The sequence below is a fragment of the Neoarius graeffei genome, chromosome 22 (genome assembly GCF_027579695.1).
Source record: "Neoarius graeffei isolate fNeoGra1 chromosome 22, fNeoGra1.pri, whole genome shotgun sequence".
NCBI lineage: Eukaryota > Metazoa > Chordata > Actinopteri > Siluriformes > Ariidae > Neoarius > Neoarius graeffei.
In genome coordinates, this window is record NC_083590.1 from 16,879,732 (window position 1) to 16,898,114 (window position 18,383).

The 18,383-nt window shown below is 41.3% G+C and overlaps 1 protein-coding gene across 5 annotated transcripts in view; it reads left to right on the forward strand.

Annotated features, from left to right (window-relative positions):
* The first annotated feature begins 4,785 nt into the window (after positions 1-4,785).
* Positions 4,786-18,383, forward strand: part of LOC132870691 (nuclear body protein SP140-like protein) — a 32,778-nt gene continuing 19,180 nt past the window's right edge. Inside the window, exons 1-4 of one of the 5 annotated variants that reach the window (XM_060904481.1) lie at positions 4,786-4,904; positions 4,957-5,148; positions 16,054-16,228; positions 16,432-16,644. In XM_060904481.1, the coding sequence (XP_060760464.1) occupies positions 4,990-5,148; positions 16,054-16,228; positions 16,432-16,644 (547 nt within the window). In that variant the 5' untranslated portion in view covers positions 4,786-4,904; positions 4,957-4,989. Of the gene's footprint in view, positions 5,149-16,053; positions 16,229-16,431; positions 16,645-18,383 lie in introns of all 5 variants that reach the window. The other 4 variants (XM_060904480.1, XM_060904483.1, XM_060904482.1 and 1 more) reach the window with 4 other exon arrangements.

Consider the following 18,383-nt stretch of genomic DNA (forward strand, 5'->3'; position numbering starts at 1 on the left):
AGACAGCCTTTAAAGTTTGATGAAGTCAATTTCAGGCTTTGGAGCAGGCTTTGGCAGTTTCAGGCTTTGGCAGCCCTGCATAGTCACTTGAAAATGCATCTTTGTCCACTTCGTAGGGGTCAATTCCCCCAATCAAGGCCAGTTTGGCTGCATACTGTGAGATGTGTATCTATATACTTCTGTTTGCTTGATTTTACCGACATTGATCTTTATTTTAGAAAACTGACTATATAACTTCATAAATTCGTCCGAGATAACGTAGCCGGTAGTGGCGATGGTCCGTTTTGTTTGCCCTCCAAGATGGCAGCTGGGGGGCGTTCCCCGGAATGCTGTGACGTCAGTGAAAACTATCTATAGATCCCTGGAGCTGTGTGAAGTCCCATCATGCTTCAAACGCTCCACAATAATCCCGGTTCCCAAGAAAACCACCATCACAGGACTGAATGACTACAGGCCTGTAGCTCTCACATCTGTAGTCATGAAGTCCTTCGAGAGACTGGTGTTGTCACACCTGAAGGACATCACAGACCCCCTGCTGGACCCCCTGCAGTTTGCCTACCGGGCAAACAGGTCAGCGGATGATGCAATCAATATGGGACTGCACTACATCCTGCAACACCTTGACTCTGCAGGGACGTACGCCAGGATTCTGTTCGTGGACTTCAGTTCGGCATTCAACACCATTGTTCCAGACATCCTCCACACCAAGCTCACCCAGCTCACTGTGCCCTCCTCCACCTGTCAGTGGATTACAAACTTCCTGACTGACAGGAAGCAGCAGGTGAGGATGGGAGCTTCATATCCAGCACTCAGACTGTCAGCACTGGCACCCCACAAGGGTGTGTGCTCTCCCCACTGCTCTTCTCCCTTTATACCAATGACTGCACCTCAAGAGACCCGTCTGTTAAACTCCTGAAATTTGCAGACGATACAACGGTCATCGGCCTCATCTGAGACGGTGACGAGTCTGCATACAGACGGGAGGTTGAACGGCTGGTCTTGTGGTGTGGTCAGAACAATCTGGAGCTGAACACGCTCAAAACTGTGATGACAGTGGACTTTAGGAGGAGCCCCCCCACTCTGCTGCCCATCACCATCAACAACAACACTGTGACTGCCATTGAGAGCTTCAGGTTTCTGGGTTCCACAAGCTCTCAGGACTTGAAGTGGGAGACAAACACAGTCACTATGATTAAAAAGGCTCAGCAGAGGTTGTACTTTCTGCGCCAGCTCAGGAAGCTCAACCTGCCTAAGGAGGTGCTGACACAATTCTACTCTGCCATCGTTCAGTCTGTTCTCTGCTCTTCCATCACTGTTTGGTTTGGATCGGTCACCAAACAGGAGAAGAACAGACTGCAACGGACAATAAGGTCTGCAGAGAAAATTATTGGTGTCAACCTGCCCTCCATTCAAGACTTATACTTGTCCAGAGTCAGGAAACGGGCAGGTAACATCTCTGCAGACCCATCACACCCTGGTCACAATGTGTTTAATCTTCTCCCCTCAGGGAGGCAATATAGATATCTGTATGCAAAAACAACCAGACACAAGAACAGTTTCTTCCCTCAGGCTGTGTCTGTGATGAACAGCTAAAATACAGATTCATATATCAGTAATATCACTTGCAAAATATCTGCACACTCATACTGTCATTCTTTGCTCACTGTTACTTATATTATATTTATACTTATTTAGATGTACTATTCATCTTTGCACTATGCACCATATTGCACCAAAAGGGAAATCCTTTCTGTGATGAACAGCTAAAATCCAGATTCATATATCAGTAATATCACTTGTAAAATATCTGAACACTTATACCGTCATTCTGTGCACACTGTATACCACGGGCGATTGCTCTAAGACAACGAGGGAGGCTCAGCCTCCTCTAAAAATGACGAACATCGTGTAGGATGAATTGCGCTAGGCTTATGTTATAGCTGACCTTATAACATTGCTATTTCAGATCCAGAATCATAGAAATATATGTGCCTAACCCAACTACAGTGCGAAATCATTCCGTTATAACTTTCCCCAGTTTGCCTAATGTGTGCGTGAGTTTTTCCCCCTCGTGACAGCGCGATGCAGCCCAGTCTCAGTGGACTTCAATGGCATTTGGGAGCTATGCGCTTTTCAATCTCAAAATGCAAGACGATTATTGGACAAATACTGCGAAAATGCCCGCCCCACGGACTCCCAGCCTCAGTGGACTTCAATGGCATTTGGGAGCTATGCGCTTGTCAATCTCAAAATGCAAGATTGGACAAATACTGCGAAAATGCCCGCCCCACGGACTCCCAGCCTCACAGTGGGAGGGACATGGCAGTTTCCGCGAGGAGACTGGTGATTGGTGAAAGCAGCCGGATATTTTCTTTGATTGACAGCTCGTTTCAACTATAGACAGGCAGTGGTGAATTTCAGTTCAGTCCCATGTGTATTCGCAAGTGCTGTGGTGTATTGTACAAGATCAGCTTACATTTCGATTTCATTCATTACATACGGTTTCTACCAGCTTTTTTAGTTTGTATACATTTTCATTGTAAATAAAGTGTAAATATAGTGTTGTCAAGTTTGCTATCTTAGTTCCAGAAATTTCGTTCATTTGAGTGACTGAACTTGAACTTGAGGGGGCTAGTCAGCTAGCAAGAAAGCTGCGCACGGATGCCAAGCATTGCTGATTTAATTTTGGCGAAGCCATTTGCCAGTCTTCCTTTTGAGGAAAAAATTAAAATTAAAGAGCAGGGTAGACCAATGCCTCAAATTGACTTGGTGAAAAAGGTAGGGAATAATACTCGTTCCTTTCAGCTCTCCTGGTACGAGAAAGTGAATTGCTAACAGCAAGTGATCCACATCAACAACAGTAAATAGGATACTTTAGTAATATGTCATGGATGGACCAAAAATATAGAATCTATTTAAAATGTTTATGCTGAGTATATTATATTGGAATATATATTTCTCTGGATATGAATTAAACACAGCTACAATTTGGAAAACATTTTTAAACAAAAACACAGCCGAGAACATTTCACACTACAGACCTGGATTAAAAGTGAAGGGTTATCAAAATTGTCAATAAAACATTTCTCAGTCAAAATAAGTAAAATATAGGGAAAGTGTCATTGAATGAAATGTGTGGCACCCAGCTCTATGTTTGGCTCCCCAAGGTCAGTGCTTGTGCCTATTCCAGAACACCCTGCTGTTACTGCTGAGGTTCCTGACAAAGAGCTGCTTTCAATAATGATCAATTTTTAAACAACATGCCACAATTTTAAAATCTAAAATGTTAAAATATACCCCCCCCCCCCAACACCACCATCATGTATATTGGACAGTCAGCTAATGGGCCAAAAGAACCTGTTATTTCACAGTTTGTAACCCTGCCAACAATCAGCCAGATCAGAGGCAAGAGTATGGGCAAAATGAATGTGTTTTTTCTTTTTTCTTTTAAAATCTGGAAATATCATAACTGACCAGCCTCCCCTGTTTGAAAGACTACCAGCCGCCACTGCTGTATACTTTATATTTATTTAACTATTCCATACTTGACTTACCTGGATTACTTTGCACTATGCACCTATTTTTGTTGTTGTTTGCTTGTTTGTTTGATTTTGTGCCTACGCTTTTTTATCTGTTTTGTACTATGAGAGCTAAGTGAACCGGAGTCAAATTCCTCGTGTGTGTCCACATACCTGGCAATTAAAGTGTTTCTGATTCTATTTTCTGATTTCTGAGAAGTGTTATGTTTGGAGAAAGGAAAACACTGCATTCCAGCTTAAGAACCTTATCCCATCTGTGAAACATGGTGGTGGTAGTATCATGGTTTGGGCCTGTTTTGCTGCATCTGGGCCAGGATGGCTTGTCATTATCGAGAGAACAATGAATTCTGAATTATACCAGTGAATTCTAAAGGAAAATGTCAGGACATCTGTCCATGAACTGAATCTCAAGAGAAGGTGGGTCATGCAGCAAGACAACGACCCTAAGCACACAAGTCATTCTACCAAAAAATGGTTAAAGAAGAATAAAGTTAATGTTTTGGAATGGCCAAGTCAAAGTCCTGACCTTAATCCAATGGAAATGTTGTGGAAGGACCTGAAGCGAGCAGTTCATGTGAGGGAAACCCACCAACATCCCAGAGTTGAAGCTGTTCTGTACGGAGGAATGGGTTAAAATTCCTCCAAGCCGGTGTGCAGGACTGATAAACAGTTACCGCAAACGTTTAGTTGCAGTTATAGCTGCACAAGGGGGTCACACCAGATACTGAAAGCAAAGGTTCACATACTTTCGCCACTCACAGGTATGTAATATTGTATCATTTTCCTCAATAAATAAATGACCGAGTATAATATTTTTGTCTCATTTGTTTAACTGGGTTCTCTTTATCTACTTGTGTGAAAATCTGATGGTGTTTTAGGTCATATTTATGCAGAAATATAGAAAATTCTAAAGGGTTCACAAACTTTCAAGCACCACTGTATATCCATCCATCTGCCTATTCATGACAAATCTAGGGTTCTGATATGTATGCAGATTTTGTCTTTTCCCAACTCATAAAGTAGTGAATGGATTTTGATGAACTTTTGAAGAAAGGTGGACCAGGGGCCAAGGATTAGATTTTGATGCAAATCCGAATTTGTGCTTTGGAGGAGGTCTGCGCTCGACCGAGAGCCCTTCTAGTTCTCCTTGTTTTATGTGAAAGAACGCACAACTGTTTACAATTTTGCTAAATGCCCCGCCCTCGGGTTCACTACTTTCGGTTTCGTTTCTAACTTCCGGGTTTGGAAGTGAGCGGCGCGAGCAAATCCAGGAAGGCGGGAGATTGGAGATTTCAGATGTATATCACCAAAACAAATCTTCAGTGATCAACGCCAAAGCACTCAGCCCTGTTCGGGATCAGGAAGGTAGAGTCTGACATTTACATCTTCCAGAGCTGGTGTTTTATTGTCCCTTTAGAATAATGGATGTATTTGAGTAGAGAGCAGACGGATGAACAGAGACCCAATGGATCCGCTGGATTTTCTCACTGAAGAGGAGATGATGAAGTTTTTTCACTGCAAGAAGACAGAGATCTCTTGCATGGAGGAACCGCACACCTTCCTCAACCAGCTCCGAGACCACAACCTGGTACCTGAGAAGCTCTACCAGGCAAGAGCTGCTCTATACTGCACATGATCACGAGCCTTTTTTTTCTTCCACCTGAAAGAAGGGAATTGATGAATAGAGTCTGAAACACATCTGTTGTCTACTTTGTATGCATTAAGTTGCATATTAATGTTTGATCAGTGCATTTACTGTGCCAATATAATATGTGAGTGTGATGTGATTTTTATGTCGCAAACGAGTCGACTCTTTGAACCGAATCATTTGAGTGACCGCTGAGATCCGATTCATTCCTTTCTTTCTCTTGTTGTCGATCTAAGCAATGCAGAGTAAGTGTTCAATACACAGTTCGAGCTGAAACCTGACAACAGCAGATTAACCACGGGACATAATATCGCAAACTTTTTGGCTAAGGCAGAAATGACAGTGAATCGTTTGACAGCCAAAAGAGTCGGCTCTTATTGGTGATTTGAGTCAAATAATCCGACTCACTGAAATGTCCTGGTTGTTCATGACTAATCTCTAGCCAAAGAAAAAAAACATGGGATGCATTATTGGTACATGGAAAGAAAATCTGTGAAAATCAAAAGTCACCTAAAACCTTTAATTTGAACTTTAAACTTGAACTAAATATATATTTATTATTACTCCTGAGGTGTGGAAACCTAACCCGGGATATAAAGTGTTTGTTTAATTTTAAAGTGCATATTCTGGACCAATTTCGGTTTTTTTATATGAAAGTATGTCCCTTTACACACTCATCCAGAAGGGTAATTTTGCACAAGGCCATCTGTTTACAGCAGAAAAAAATAAAATAACAAAACACGTCTGGAAAAATCCCAAGGGAGTCTGGAGCCAGATTCGTGACGTCACCTGTGGAAGCGCCAGCAGGCTGCGAGAGCTTTGCACGGTTTCAGTGCACAGCCTGTGTAGACCAAGCGCTCCCATTTCTCTCTCATTGTCCGGTCTTTTGGGAAACGATGAGTACTAATCCCATCATGATTGGTGTTGCTACACCCTCCTACGATACATCTGTTAACCATTTTAATAATTACGTGATAATGTTGAAGAAATTTGCAGAAAACCACCAGGTCGTTTTCTCATAAACAAACCAGCGCTGACATAGGATTCAGAAGGAGGCGTCCCGCACGCGACGTCACGAAAATCAATGTTTGTCGGGAAATCCAAATGGCAAGTTTTTTCAGAGGCGGACCAATTCGCCTCAAATGGCTTGAATTCAACTGAATTTTTCTGGTATTGCGCAGGGTAAAAAAATTACACTAAATGCAAAATGTGACAGATATTTGACCAAAGTTTAATATAAAATAGGAGAATTACATTGATTTTGCTCCTGAATTTACCCGTGATACGCACTTTAAAGTAGTAAAGATCTTTTGGGAGCGGCACGGTGGTGTAGTGGTTAGCATTGTCGCCTCACAGCAAGAAGGTCCTGGGTTCGAGCCCAGCGGCTGGCGAGGGCCTTTCTGTGTGGAGTTTGTATGTTCTCCCCATGTCCGTGTGGGTTTCCTCTGGGTGCTCCAGTTTCCCCCACAGTCCAAAGACATGCAGGTTAGGTTAACTGGTGACTCTAAGGCTACATCCACACAACAACGGCAACGAGATGTTATTTAAAAATATATCGCGTCCAAATGGGCAACGATCAGTAAAATATCAGGTCCATATGGCAACGCAACACTTGCTGAAAACGATGCAATACACATGCCACACCTCTAGGGGCGCTGTAAGATGGTCCCTTCGGAGACACCAGAACAATAGAAGAAGTAAGGATGCATGCGCATAAACTATTATGCGCGAGACTTCATATTAGCCACAAAGTCAGGAAAATCTGTTCGTAAAATTACATTATAATGACCAAATATAATGAAAAGTATTTTTCCAGTCTCTCCTGTGAAAGGTAATCCCATGTGATCTCATTTGGATAGTAAACCTGTTGGTACAGTTAAACGCAGCTAATCTTTATTCTCCGCTTTGACCTCTCCAATATGGCGGCGAGGATGACGTATGATTCTACGCGGAAGGCGGCGTCTTTAATGGTCCGGAATAAATTGAATACTACACGTTGATGGATTAATTTGTTGTTTCTCACCTGTGAAAGGTAATCCCATGCGATCTCGTTTGGACGGTAAACCTGTTGGTACAGTTAAACGCAGCACATGAATCTTTATTCTCCGCTTTGACCTATCCAATATGGCGGCGAGGATGACGTAGGATTCTACGCGGAAGGCGGCGTCTTTAATGGTCCGGAATAAATTGAATACTACACGTTGATGGATTAATTTGCTCTTCTACGCCCTTTTTGAGGAATGTACTTTAGGACTTAAACCAACATCTGAAGAGGTGAGATCGCTCCTTTTTTTTCCTATTTTTGCTGGCGGGATTGACTCTGCCCTAAGGGCAGAGTCTCTCTCTCTCTTTCTCACTTTGCACCATTACACAATAAATATTCACAGTGAAAATATTTTGTAAGCGCGTTTCATGAACCAAGTTATAGGATTTGTTGACAACTCGCATCGCAATGAGAAGATCAGTGGCACTACTGGTGTTAAGAATCAGACCATTTCATAAATGAATATTTTGCTGTAGAGCTGCAGTGTTTGTACAATTGCATGTTTTTGCTTCACTATTACTGTCACTATTCTGCTTCTTGCATTACTACTGTGAACTAACATTGAACATAATAATAATAATATCCAAGCTCGTGTTTCACTCTCACTAGTGCTCTGTAAGGCTTTTTCCTGGTGATATCCTGGTGATATTCGTTACACTTCTACCCGGCGTGAAGCACTCACAGTCATGTGGTTGTGATGTCATCGTAAACAAATCCGTTCTACTCATCCAGACGACTTCACAACGGCAACGTTGCCAGATCTTTCCACTCTGGAACCCGTTCTCAAAAAGATTGCGTTTTGGGCACCCAAAACGCCGGTGCCGTGTGGACGCCAGGCCTAAACGATAAGCAATTATATTGGAGTCACCTGAATCTGTTGCCGTGTGGACAGGGCCTAAATTGACTGTAGGTGTGAATGTGAATGGTTGTCTGTGTCTATGTGTCAGCCCTGTGATGACCTGGCGACTTGTCCAGGGTGTACCCCGCCTTTCGCTCGTAGTCAGCTGGGATAGGCTCCAGCTTGCCTGCGACCCTGTAGAACAGGATAAACAGATAATGGATGGATGGAAGATCTTTTGGCCACTGCAAAAGTAGAAAAGACTTTCAATCCATAAATTGTGCATGAATAATTAATCAAACTTTCACTGGAAAAAAAACCCGAGTTGATTCCCAGTTACTTAGTGCATCAGATCACATGATACCGTTCCACAATTATCAACACCTTTGTCCACAGTTATTGACACCGTTCCACATTTATCGACATCCGGATTATTATTTATTTAAAAAATAATCGTTATGTGGTATTAAATTAAAAAAACATAGTTTTTATTTAAAATTTGTTTAACATAGACTGATATTTTGCACTGGATTGTATTTAGAGGTATCAGAGGTCCGGGTTCGAGCCCCGTGGCCGGCGAGGGCCTTTCTGTGCGGAGTTTGCATGTTCTCCCCGTGTCCGCGTGGGTTTCCTCCAGGTGCTCCGGTTTCCCCCACAGTCCAAAGACATGCAGGTTAGGTTAACTGGTGACTCTAAATTGACCGTAGGTGTGAATGTGAGTGTGAATGGTTGTCTGTGTCTATGTGTCAGCCCTGTGATGACCTGGCAACTTGTCCAGGGTGTACCCTGCCTTTCACCCGTAGTCAGCTGGGATAGGCTCCAGCTTGCCTGCGACCCTGTAGAAGGATAAAGCGGCTAGAGATAATGAGATGAGATGAGATGATATTTTGCACAAAATATCTTTTACAGTGGTGCTTGAAAGTTTGTGAACCCTTTAGAATTTTCTATATTTCTGCATATATATGACCTAAAACATCATCAGATTTTCATACAAGTCCTAAAAGTAGATAAAGAGAACCCAGTTAAACAAATGAGACAAAAATATTATACTTGGTCATTTATTTATTGAGGAAAATGATCCAATATTACATGTCTGTGAGTGGCAAAAGTATGTGAACCTTTGCTTTCAGTATCTGGTGTGACCCCCTTGTGCAGCAATAACTGCAACTAAATGTTTCCGGTAACTGTTGATCAGTCCTGCACACCGGCTTGGAGGAATTTTAACCCATTCCTCCGTACAGAACAGCTTCAACTCTGGGATGTTGGTGGGTTTCCTCACATAAACTGCTCACTTCAGGTCCTTCCACAACATTTTGATTGGATTAAAGTCAGGACTTTGACTTGGCCATTCCAAAACATTAACTTTATTCTTCTTTAACCATTCTTTGGTAGAACGACTTGTGTGCTTAGGGTTGTTGTCTTGCTGCATGACCCACCTTCTCTTGAGATTCAGTTCATGGACAGATGTCTGACATTTTCCTTTAGAATTCGCTGGTATAATTCAGAATTCATTGTTCCATCAATGATGGCAAGTGGTCCTGGCCCAGATGCAGCAAAACAGGCCCAAACCATGATACTACCACCACCATGTTTCACAGATGGGATAAGGTTCTTATGCTGGAATGCAGTGTTTTACTTTCTCCAAACATAACACTTCTCATTTAAACCAAAATTTTCTATGTTGGTCTCATCCGTCCACAAAACATTTTTCCAATAGCCTTCTGGTTTGTCCACATGATCTTTCGCAAACTGCAGATGAGCAGCAATGTTCTTTTTGGAGAGCAGTGGCTTTCTCCTTGCAACCCTGCCATGTACACCATTGTTGTTCAGTGTTCTCCTGATGGTAGACTCATGAACATTAACATTGGCTAATGTGAGAGAGGCCTTCAGTTGCTTAGAAGTTACCCTGGGGTCCTTTGTGACCTCGCCGACTGTTACACGCCTTGCTCTTGGAGTGATCTTTGTTGGTTGACCACTCCTGTGGAGGGTAACAATGGTCATGAATTTCCTCCATTTGTACACAATCTGTCTGACTGTGGATTGGTGGAGTCCAAACTCTTTACAGATGGTTTTGTAACCTTTTCCAGCCTGATGAGCATCAACAATGCTTTTTCTGAGGTCCTCAGAAATCTCCTTTGTTCGTACCATGATACACTTCCACAAACATGTGTTGTGAAGATCAGACTTTGATAGATCCCTGTTCTTTAAATAAAATAGGGTGCCCACTCACACCTGATTGTCATCCCATTGGTTGAAAAACCCCTGACTCTAATTTCACCTTCAAATTAACTGCGAATCCTAGAGTTTCACATACTTTTGCCACTCACAGATATGTAATATTGGATCATTTTCCTCAATAAATAAATGACCAAGTATAATATTTTTGTCTCATTTGTTTAACTGGGTTCTCTTTATCTACTTTTAGGACTTGTGTGAAAATCTGATGATGTTTTAGGTCATATTTATGCAGAAATATAGAAAATTCTAAAGAGTTCACAAACTTTCAAGCACCACTGTATATAAATATCTGGATGTTGGTGTTTACGTAAATGAGGAAATAATTCTAATGTTTGTAAACAAATGAACTGATAATGTTTAACTTGCGTTAGAAAATCTTTTTGTTCCACTTTCTAAGTATTTTCATAGATCACATTTTGTTAATCATTCGTTGTTGTTTATATTAATTTCTAGTTTTGTAGTTTACCAATAAATGTCTTTTTTTATATGCTAGGAATTTAATTCTGGTCTAATTCTATTTATTGCAATCGGTTTCCAAATACTCTACAAACGTTCCATTCTGTTATGAATCAGAAAAAAAATTATTATAAATCACATCACTTTTACTTTTTAAGTACTTCATCTACTTCAACAATGTTACACAAAGATCGATCCATGACAGTTGTAAATGCCACTTAATTCCACAGGGTGTCAATAATGGTAGACACCAGTGAAAGTGATCACTATTATCGACACCTCACATGACTTCTCAAATGCGCGTTTAGATACAAAATCGTGACTGTCAAATGAAAACGTAAGAAACAAAGTAGGTTTCAACAAGGAGATCATGAAATATAGGTGAATCTGATAGTAAAAACATGTCCATGATCTTTCCACCATGCTTACCTGCGATGATAACGTCCGGGATTTCCTCAAATTGCTCATCGTGCGGAAAAAAATTTCCATCTTGAGTAACGAGCTGTGTCATCAGACGACAAGATCAAAGGGTGAGACGGGTCTTCCAGTTGATTAATTAACCAATAATAACTGTTGGAACTGAAACTCACCTTTGTAAAATTGTTTTTTATTGGTAAATCTGAAAAGGTGTTGATAATTATGGACTGTTGATAATTGTACCCACCGCTCTAGTGATTACTGCTACAATCCTTGAAAAAATAGACAATTTTAAATCTTCTTATTTGTATCTATGCGTGTATAAGTTTGTTCGTGACAGTACCATGCCATTATGTAATTTCTGGATGCAAATAATAATGAAACAGAATATGATACATTTACTACATATGTGTATATAACATACAACAATAAACGGTTTAATCCTACTAATTACTGACATAAGAGATTTTGCTGGTCTGTAATCAGCACCAAACTGTACTTTCTAGTGGCTGGGGTTGTACCTTTAGTCTGTATATTATACCTGAAAACGTGGATATAGCATACCTTTAAATTTGACTTCAAGGATCATTGATGTATTTTTAAAGCTTTACTCTGAAAGCTAATTTAAGATACACTTCATGAACCATCCCAGTGAAAAACATACACAGTAAAGGGACAAAACATGTACACTTGATGGTACCTGATCATATTATTGGGACATACTTCATGCTTTATATAGATATTTAATAAGCGCCTAAAAGCTCCTGATGAGTGTATAAGCAAAATATTTGCAAGGGCACAAAATCAGCCTGGATAGAATAATAATATTACAGCACCATGAATGAACCATCGAATTGTGTCATGTCGTTCATGTCAATAAATTGCTGCATCGTCTTGTGACATTTATTGTTAAACCAATTAGAAGATACGCATCGCAGTTACAATATACAGGGTTAGTCAAAATTATGTTAACACTTAAATGGTAGAAACCATTTATTCACAAAACATACATCATACATACAAGATGATTTACAGGACGGTCTCAACCTGTTCGCCATTGTGTTCAACACACAAAAGCCAGCGAGCAACAGTACCATTTAAAGCCCGGACACACATTTTGCAGGGAATCGATGATACCACAGTCCTTATTCTGTCCTAGAGGTCATTGATATCACAAACTTTCCTGCTATACACTCACTCCTTCACCATATCCCATAACCAGAAATCACAGGGCGTCAAATTAGGGGAGTGTGGAGGCCATGGCAACGGTCCACTGCGACCTACCCATCGATCTGGAAATGTGTGGTCAAGATAAGCACAAACAGTACGGCCAAAATGCAGCGGTGCGCCATCCTGTTGGAAATACACCGCCAATCGGATCTGCACTGGAAGTTCATCAACGGTGTACTGTTGCACCATCTGTAAGTAAACGTCTGACGTCACTGTTAGGGTGTCAAAAAAGTAGGGCCCAGTTACACCAGCAGCGGTCACGGTGCACCACACATTCAGGAGAAAAATAATCCATTAGTGTTAACATAATTTCCACTAACCCTGTACAGTGGGGCAAAAAAATATTTAGTCAGTCACCAATTGTGCAAGTTCTCCCACTTAAAAAGATGAGAGAGGCCTGTAATTTTCATCATCGGTATACCTCAACTATGAGAGACAGAATAAGAAAAAAAATCCAGAAAATCACATTGTCTGATTTTTAAAGAATTTATTTGCAAATTATGGTGGAAAATAAGTATTTGGTCAATAACAAAAGTTCATCTCAATACTTTGTTATATACCCTTTGTTGGCAATGACAGAGGTCAAACGTTTTCTATAAGTCTTCACAAGGTTTTCACACACTGTTGCTGGTATTTTGGCCCATTCCTCCATGCAGATCTCCTCTAGAGCAGTGATGTTTTGGGGCTGTCGCTGGGCAACACGGACTTTCAACTCCCTCCAAAGATTTTCTCTGGGGTTGAGATCTGGAGACTGGCTAGGCCACTCCAGGACCTTGAAATGCTTCTTACGAAGCCACTCCTTCGTTGCCCGGGCGGTGTGTTTGGGATCATTGTCATGCTGAAAGACCCAGCCACGTTTCATCTTCAATGCCCTTGCTGATGGAAGGAGGTTTTCACTCAAAATCTCATGATACATGGCCCCATTCATTCTTTCCTTTACACGGATCAGTCGTCCTGGTCCCTTTGCAGAAAAACAGCCCCAAAGCATGATGTTTCCACCCCCATGCTTCACAGTAGGTATGGTGTTCTTTGGATGCAACTCAGCATTCTTTCTCCTCCAAACACGACAAGTTGAGTTTTTACCAAAAAGTTCTATTTTGGTTTCATCTGACCATATGACATTCTCCCAATCCTCTTCTGGATCATCCAAATGCTCTCTAGCAAACTTCAGACGGGCCTGGACATGTACTGGCTTAAGCAGGGGGACACGTCTGGCACTGCAGGATTTGAGTCCCTGGTGGCGTAGTGTGTTACTGATGGTAGCCTTTGTTACTTTGGTCCCAGCTCTCTGCAGGTCATTCACTAGGTCCCCCGTGTGGTTCTGGGATTTTTGCTCACCGTTCTTGTGATCATTTTGACCCCACGGGGTGAGATCTTGCGTGGAGCCCCAGATCGAGGGGCATTATCAGTGGTCTTGTATGTCTTCCATTTTCTAATAATTGCTCCCACAGTTGATTTCTTCACACCAAGCTGCTTACCTATTGCAGATTCAGTCTTCCCAGCCTGGTGCAGGTCTACAATTTTGTTTCTGGTGTCCTTTGACAGCTCTTTGGTCTTGGCCATAGTGGAGTTTGGAGTGTGACTGTTTGAGGTTGTGGACAGGTGTCTTTTATACTGATAACGAGTTCAAACAGGTGCCATTAATACAGGTAACGAGTGGAGGACAGAGGAGCCTCTTAAAGAAGAAGTTACAGGTCTGTGAGAGCCAGAAATCTTGCTTGTTTGTAGGTAACCAAATACTTATTTTACCGAGGAATTTACTAATTAATTCATTAAAAATCCTACAATGTGATTTCCTGGATTCTTTCCCCCCATTCTGTCTCTCATAGTTGAAGTGTACCTATGATGAAAATTACAGGCCTCTCTCATCTTTTTAAGTGGGAGAACTTGCACAATTGGTGGCTGACTAAATATTTTTTGCCCCACTGTATATTTATTCCCTTCTTTGACACCGCATGCCATGCGCCAGAAACAACACCACAACATTTATTATGGTGTGACTCTGCTGGGTGCCTGGTGGACAGCAGTGAACCAGCGCTTTCACTTTACATCACTACTATAGAGTTACCATCCGATATTATTACACATAAGAGCTTATCGATATCGATCCGCAGTAGTTTTAGATTATCTACAACTAAGGAAAGAGTCTCATAATTGTTATTGAGCTGTACAATAATTATGTTGAGATGAGTGTGCAGAGAAGATATCGTTCAGGTGAAAAAGCAGACAATGCAAAGACTATGTTGCCTGCTATGGAAAAACCAGTAGGATAAAAACCTTTGGGGAAAAAAATTAACCTAGTGGAAAACTGAAACTCTTCAACCAAATGTAGCATATGAGCTCCGAGGTTTAGAGCTGCAATCTTGATATTTCAAACTTGGTGTCAAACTGGTGTCTGGTTACAACTGTTCAACAAGTTAGTGGACTAATAAAGCTGTTTTAACTCATTTTATATGAAACTGTCGTGAATATTTACGGTAAAATATGTGAGTAAATAAAATCCCACGTTATTTTTTTAAAAAGCAAATGACAAATAAGCGCTGGATAAAAAGCCATCTATCTTATGGAAATAAAGATACAAATTTTGTTGCCTGGTGGTCAAGTGTTTGAGAAGTTATCTTGCACTTATGATTGGGTTCCCTGGAGTGGTCGCAAAAGCCGTCAAAAATTAGCTCGATGCTTCACCATATTCTCTTAAGTATGGAGCTCTGCTCCATGTGATTTATGCACGGGGAGCTCCGCTTTAATAAAAATGCACGTACAGTCATTGTTCCACATCTTTATAAAAGTAGACGGCCTTTCGATTTCATAAAACCGGTGAAATTTAGTTCCTTCTGAAATTTCTTCATTGTCATATGTTTATTTCTGTAATATCTTAAAAAAAAACCCAGGCCATTCTGAGGCTGGGAAGTGATTTAATTTGAGTGGATTCCCGAGTAAATAATGTGCATGAAATTGCTCCCTTCACACAGTCAAGCAGACAGAGGAAGTCCGTGTGCGCATGCGCACTCTTACCTGAGTCATCGTTGTCTTCTTCTGTTGGGTTTTACGGCAGCTGGCATTCAGTGTTGCATCACTGCCATCTACAGGTTTACTGACAGTTCCATCATTCTGTCGCTAAACGAACAGCTGATGACACCGAGGTGCTCACTGAGCGCCGATATTTATTAGTTTGGTCCTGTGTTTCCTTTCCTTCGTATATAACATAACATCTTTTCTTCTCGCTTTCTTTCTGTTACTATAGTCGCTCTTTCACCTTTCATTCTCACACTCACGTCCTCCATTTTTCTCTCCTGTTTCAAATTTGTATCCCACAATGCCTTGCGCGAATGGGGAAAGCCCACCACGTGATGTGATGCATGATGTAGTGTCTTGAATTGGGTCGTGGTGAAGCAAGAAAAAATAGCGGTGAATTTGGGGCCACGTGGCTCTAAATTCATTAATTGTTCTTTTAGAGAAAAAAGTAATAAAATTGGAAGTTTGTGATTTGAATTTGGTAGCTTTCGGTCCAGTAAAAGAAAAAAAAATTGGGTGTCGGGGAAAATTCTTTTTATGACCTCAACATGAAAAATCCGAAAGGCAGTCTACCGTTACACTCTCTCTCTCTCTCTCTCTCTCTCTCTCTCTCTCTCTCTCTTTGTAGAAGGTCATAAAGATGAAGTGTAAAGAGAAAAAGCAGAACGGTCTGTATCAGATTTTGGAGTGGCTGGAGAAGGAGGGAGGACAGAGTGTGAAGCTGTTTTGGACTTGTGTTTTTAAGAATCACATCTTGCAGAAATATTCGGTTCTCCGTTTGCTGCAAAACACCCTTCTGGACGGTCAGTCACTCCATCATGATTTTGAGTTGTCTTTATCTTGTAGGTGTTTGCTGTGTAATTCCACTCTTTTGCTTCACTAAACATTCACAGTTTGAGTGAACCTGAAATCTCGTTTCTGTTGGGGTTCAGTGCTTTTTCAATACAAGGTGCTTTTGTCTTCATTCAGAATATTATCTTAAAGGATGGAGTGACTCTCATTTCAGGCTCCTTCAGGTTTTATATGGAGCTCCCTGATGCAGAGGAACGAAGCAAGAGCAAGCAAGACTCAATCCGGACCAAGAAGGATAAAGTAAATGGGCAGGCGTGGACAAGAAAGAGAAAGAAAAGCACTGAAGAAACAGAGGAACGAGAAGAACCAGGCCCTTCTGCTTTCTCTAATCATAACCAGAAGAAGCCTGCTAAGAAGGATGCATTAAGTAAGTTTCTGGTCTGGTTTGTTTTGTGTCTTAGAGTTGGAAATGAAAATGTCTTCTTTAAAATCTAAAGAGTACATGATATTTGGGCAAAACTTATGAAAAGTGGCACATTTGGTCTCTGTAAGAAATGAGATTATTGATTACAGTACAGGTTCCTGCTCTGGTCCTGAAGAACTCCATGTTTTGCACATTTTAGCGTTTTCACTGCTCTAACACACCACTTTAAAGTCAAACAAAACCCAGAAATAAACACCTTTTAGGGGTGTTCACACGGCACATATTTGCATCGATGCTGCACCGATGTATTTTGTTGCAATATGTCTTACACCGGTGTAAATTTTGTGGAGCGTTCACACATCACAAACCTGTTTACTAGAGAGAAGCATGTTAGCACCGGTGCAGCCCCACTTGCGTTCACACGGCAGTTTTTGCAACCGTGTTATATGATAGTAATAATGAGGAAATGAAATATGCGCATGCGTGAAAATGTACTTCCTTTTCCCGGTTGCCATGGCATCACCAAGCGCCGGGAAAACAACGTGGATGAAGACACCAGTGTTGTCAGATACTGCTGACGTTTTCCAGCCCAAAATATGTTAAAATCCGCCAAAATGCACTTAAAACCACCCAATCTGGCAACACTGGAAGACACGCAGTTCTGTTGTTGTTGATATTCGCCATTTTGGAAGCGCAAAATACCAGGATGCAAATTATGCAATGCCCGTATGTAATCAACTCTCCTCACGCGTAGCGAGTCTACCCCTGTAGCGTTCAGACGTCCCATTTTATATCGGTGCTGCCCCGCAAACTAGCATTTACTCCGGAGTAAATTTCTTAAACCACCTCCCGAGCAGGGTTAGATTTGCACCGGTTTAAGCAGCTTTCAGGGGCTACACCGCTATAACTTTGTACCATGTGAACGCTCTACCGGGGCAGCCCCGGTGCTACACCGGAGTAAAAGTTGCCGTGTGAACACCCCTTTTGCCAATCACGGCAAGTGCACATTTAAATTAGAAATAAAACTTTATAACAACAGTTTATCCATTTTAAATGTCGTGATATTGCTAAAATTAGGCTTACCTGGACGCAACTATTTGCAATGAAACTGGATATCTGCCAGTGACATAACCAGTTCACTCGTATACTATTTCACTTTGTACCACAGAGCCATCAAATAAAGGCTTCTAAATGTAAAAAAAAAAAATCCCCAGGTGCCACTGTGCTCTCTCTCTCTCTCTCTCTCTCTTTCTCTCTGTGTGTGCACGCGTGTGTTTGTTCACTGCTTCAGCAGGGTTAAAGACAGAGAAAGAACTTCACTGTGCAGCAATGTATATGTGACAAATGAAGGCTTCTAATTCTAAAAAATCTAAACAGAGATTTTCTGCAATCTTGTGATTTTTACTGGAAACAAAATACTCAAATTGATAGACTTCACTTTTATGAAGTTTAATTCTCACTCAGCTAAACAACGCATACACAGTACTGACACAGACACTAGTAAACAATCCTGTTGCCATAGCAACATAATTCTTGCCATCTGAAAAGATCACTTTTCTCAGTGAAATAAACCAAACAAATGTACGTCACATAAAATGATCAATGATGGGGCTTATTTTTAAACCCAAACGCTTCACACTTGGGCATCTTTAGGGTTGTTTACAACAATTTAGAAGTGATGCGTCCCCCTGATCCACTAGCCTCGGTAAGTTATGTCTGGAATTGATGTCACGATTTGTACT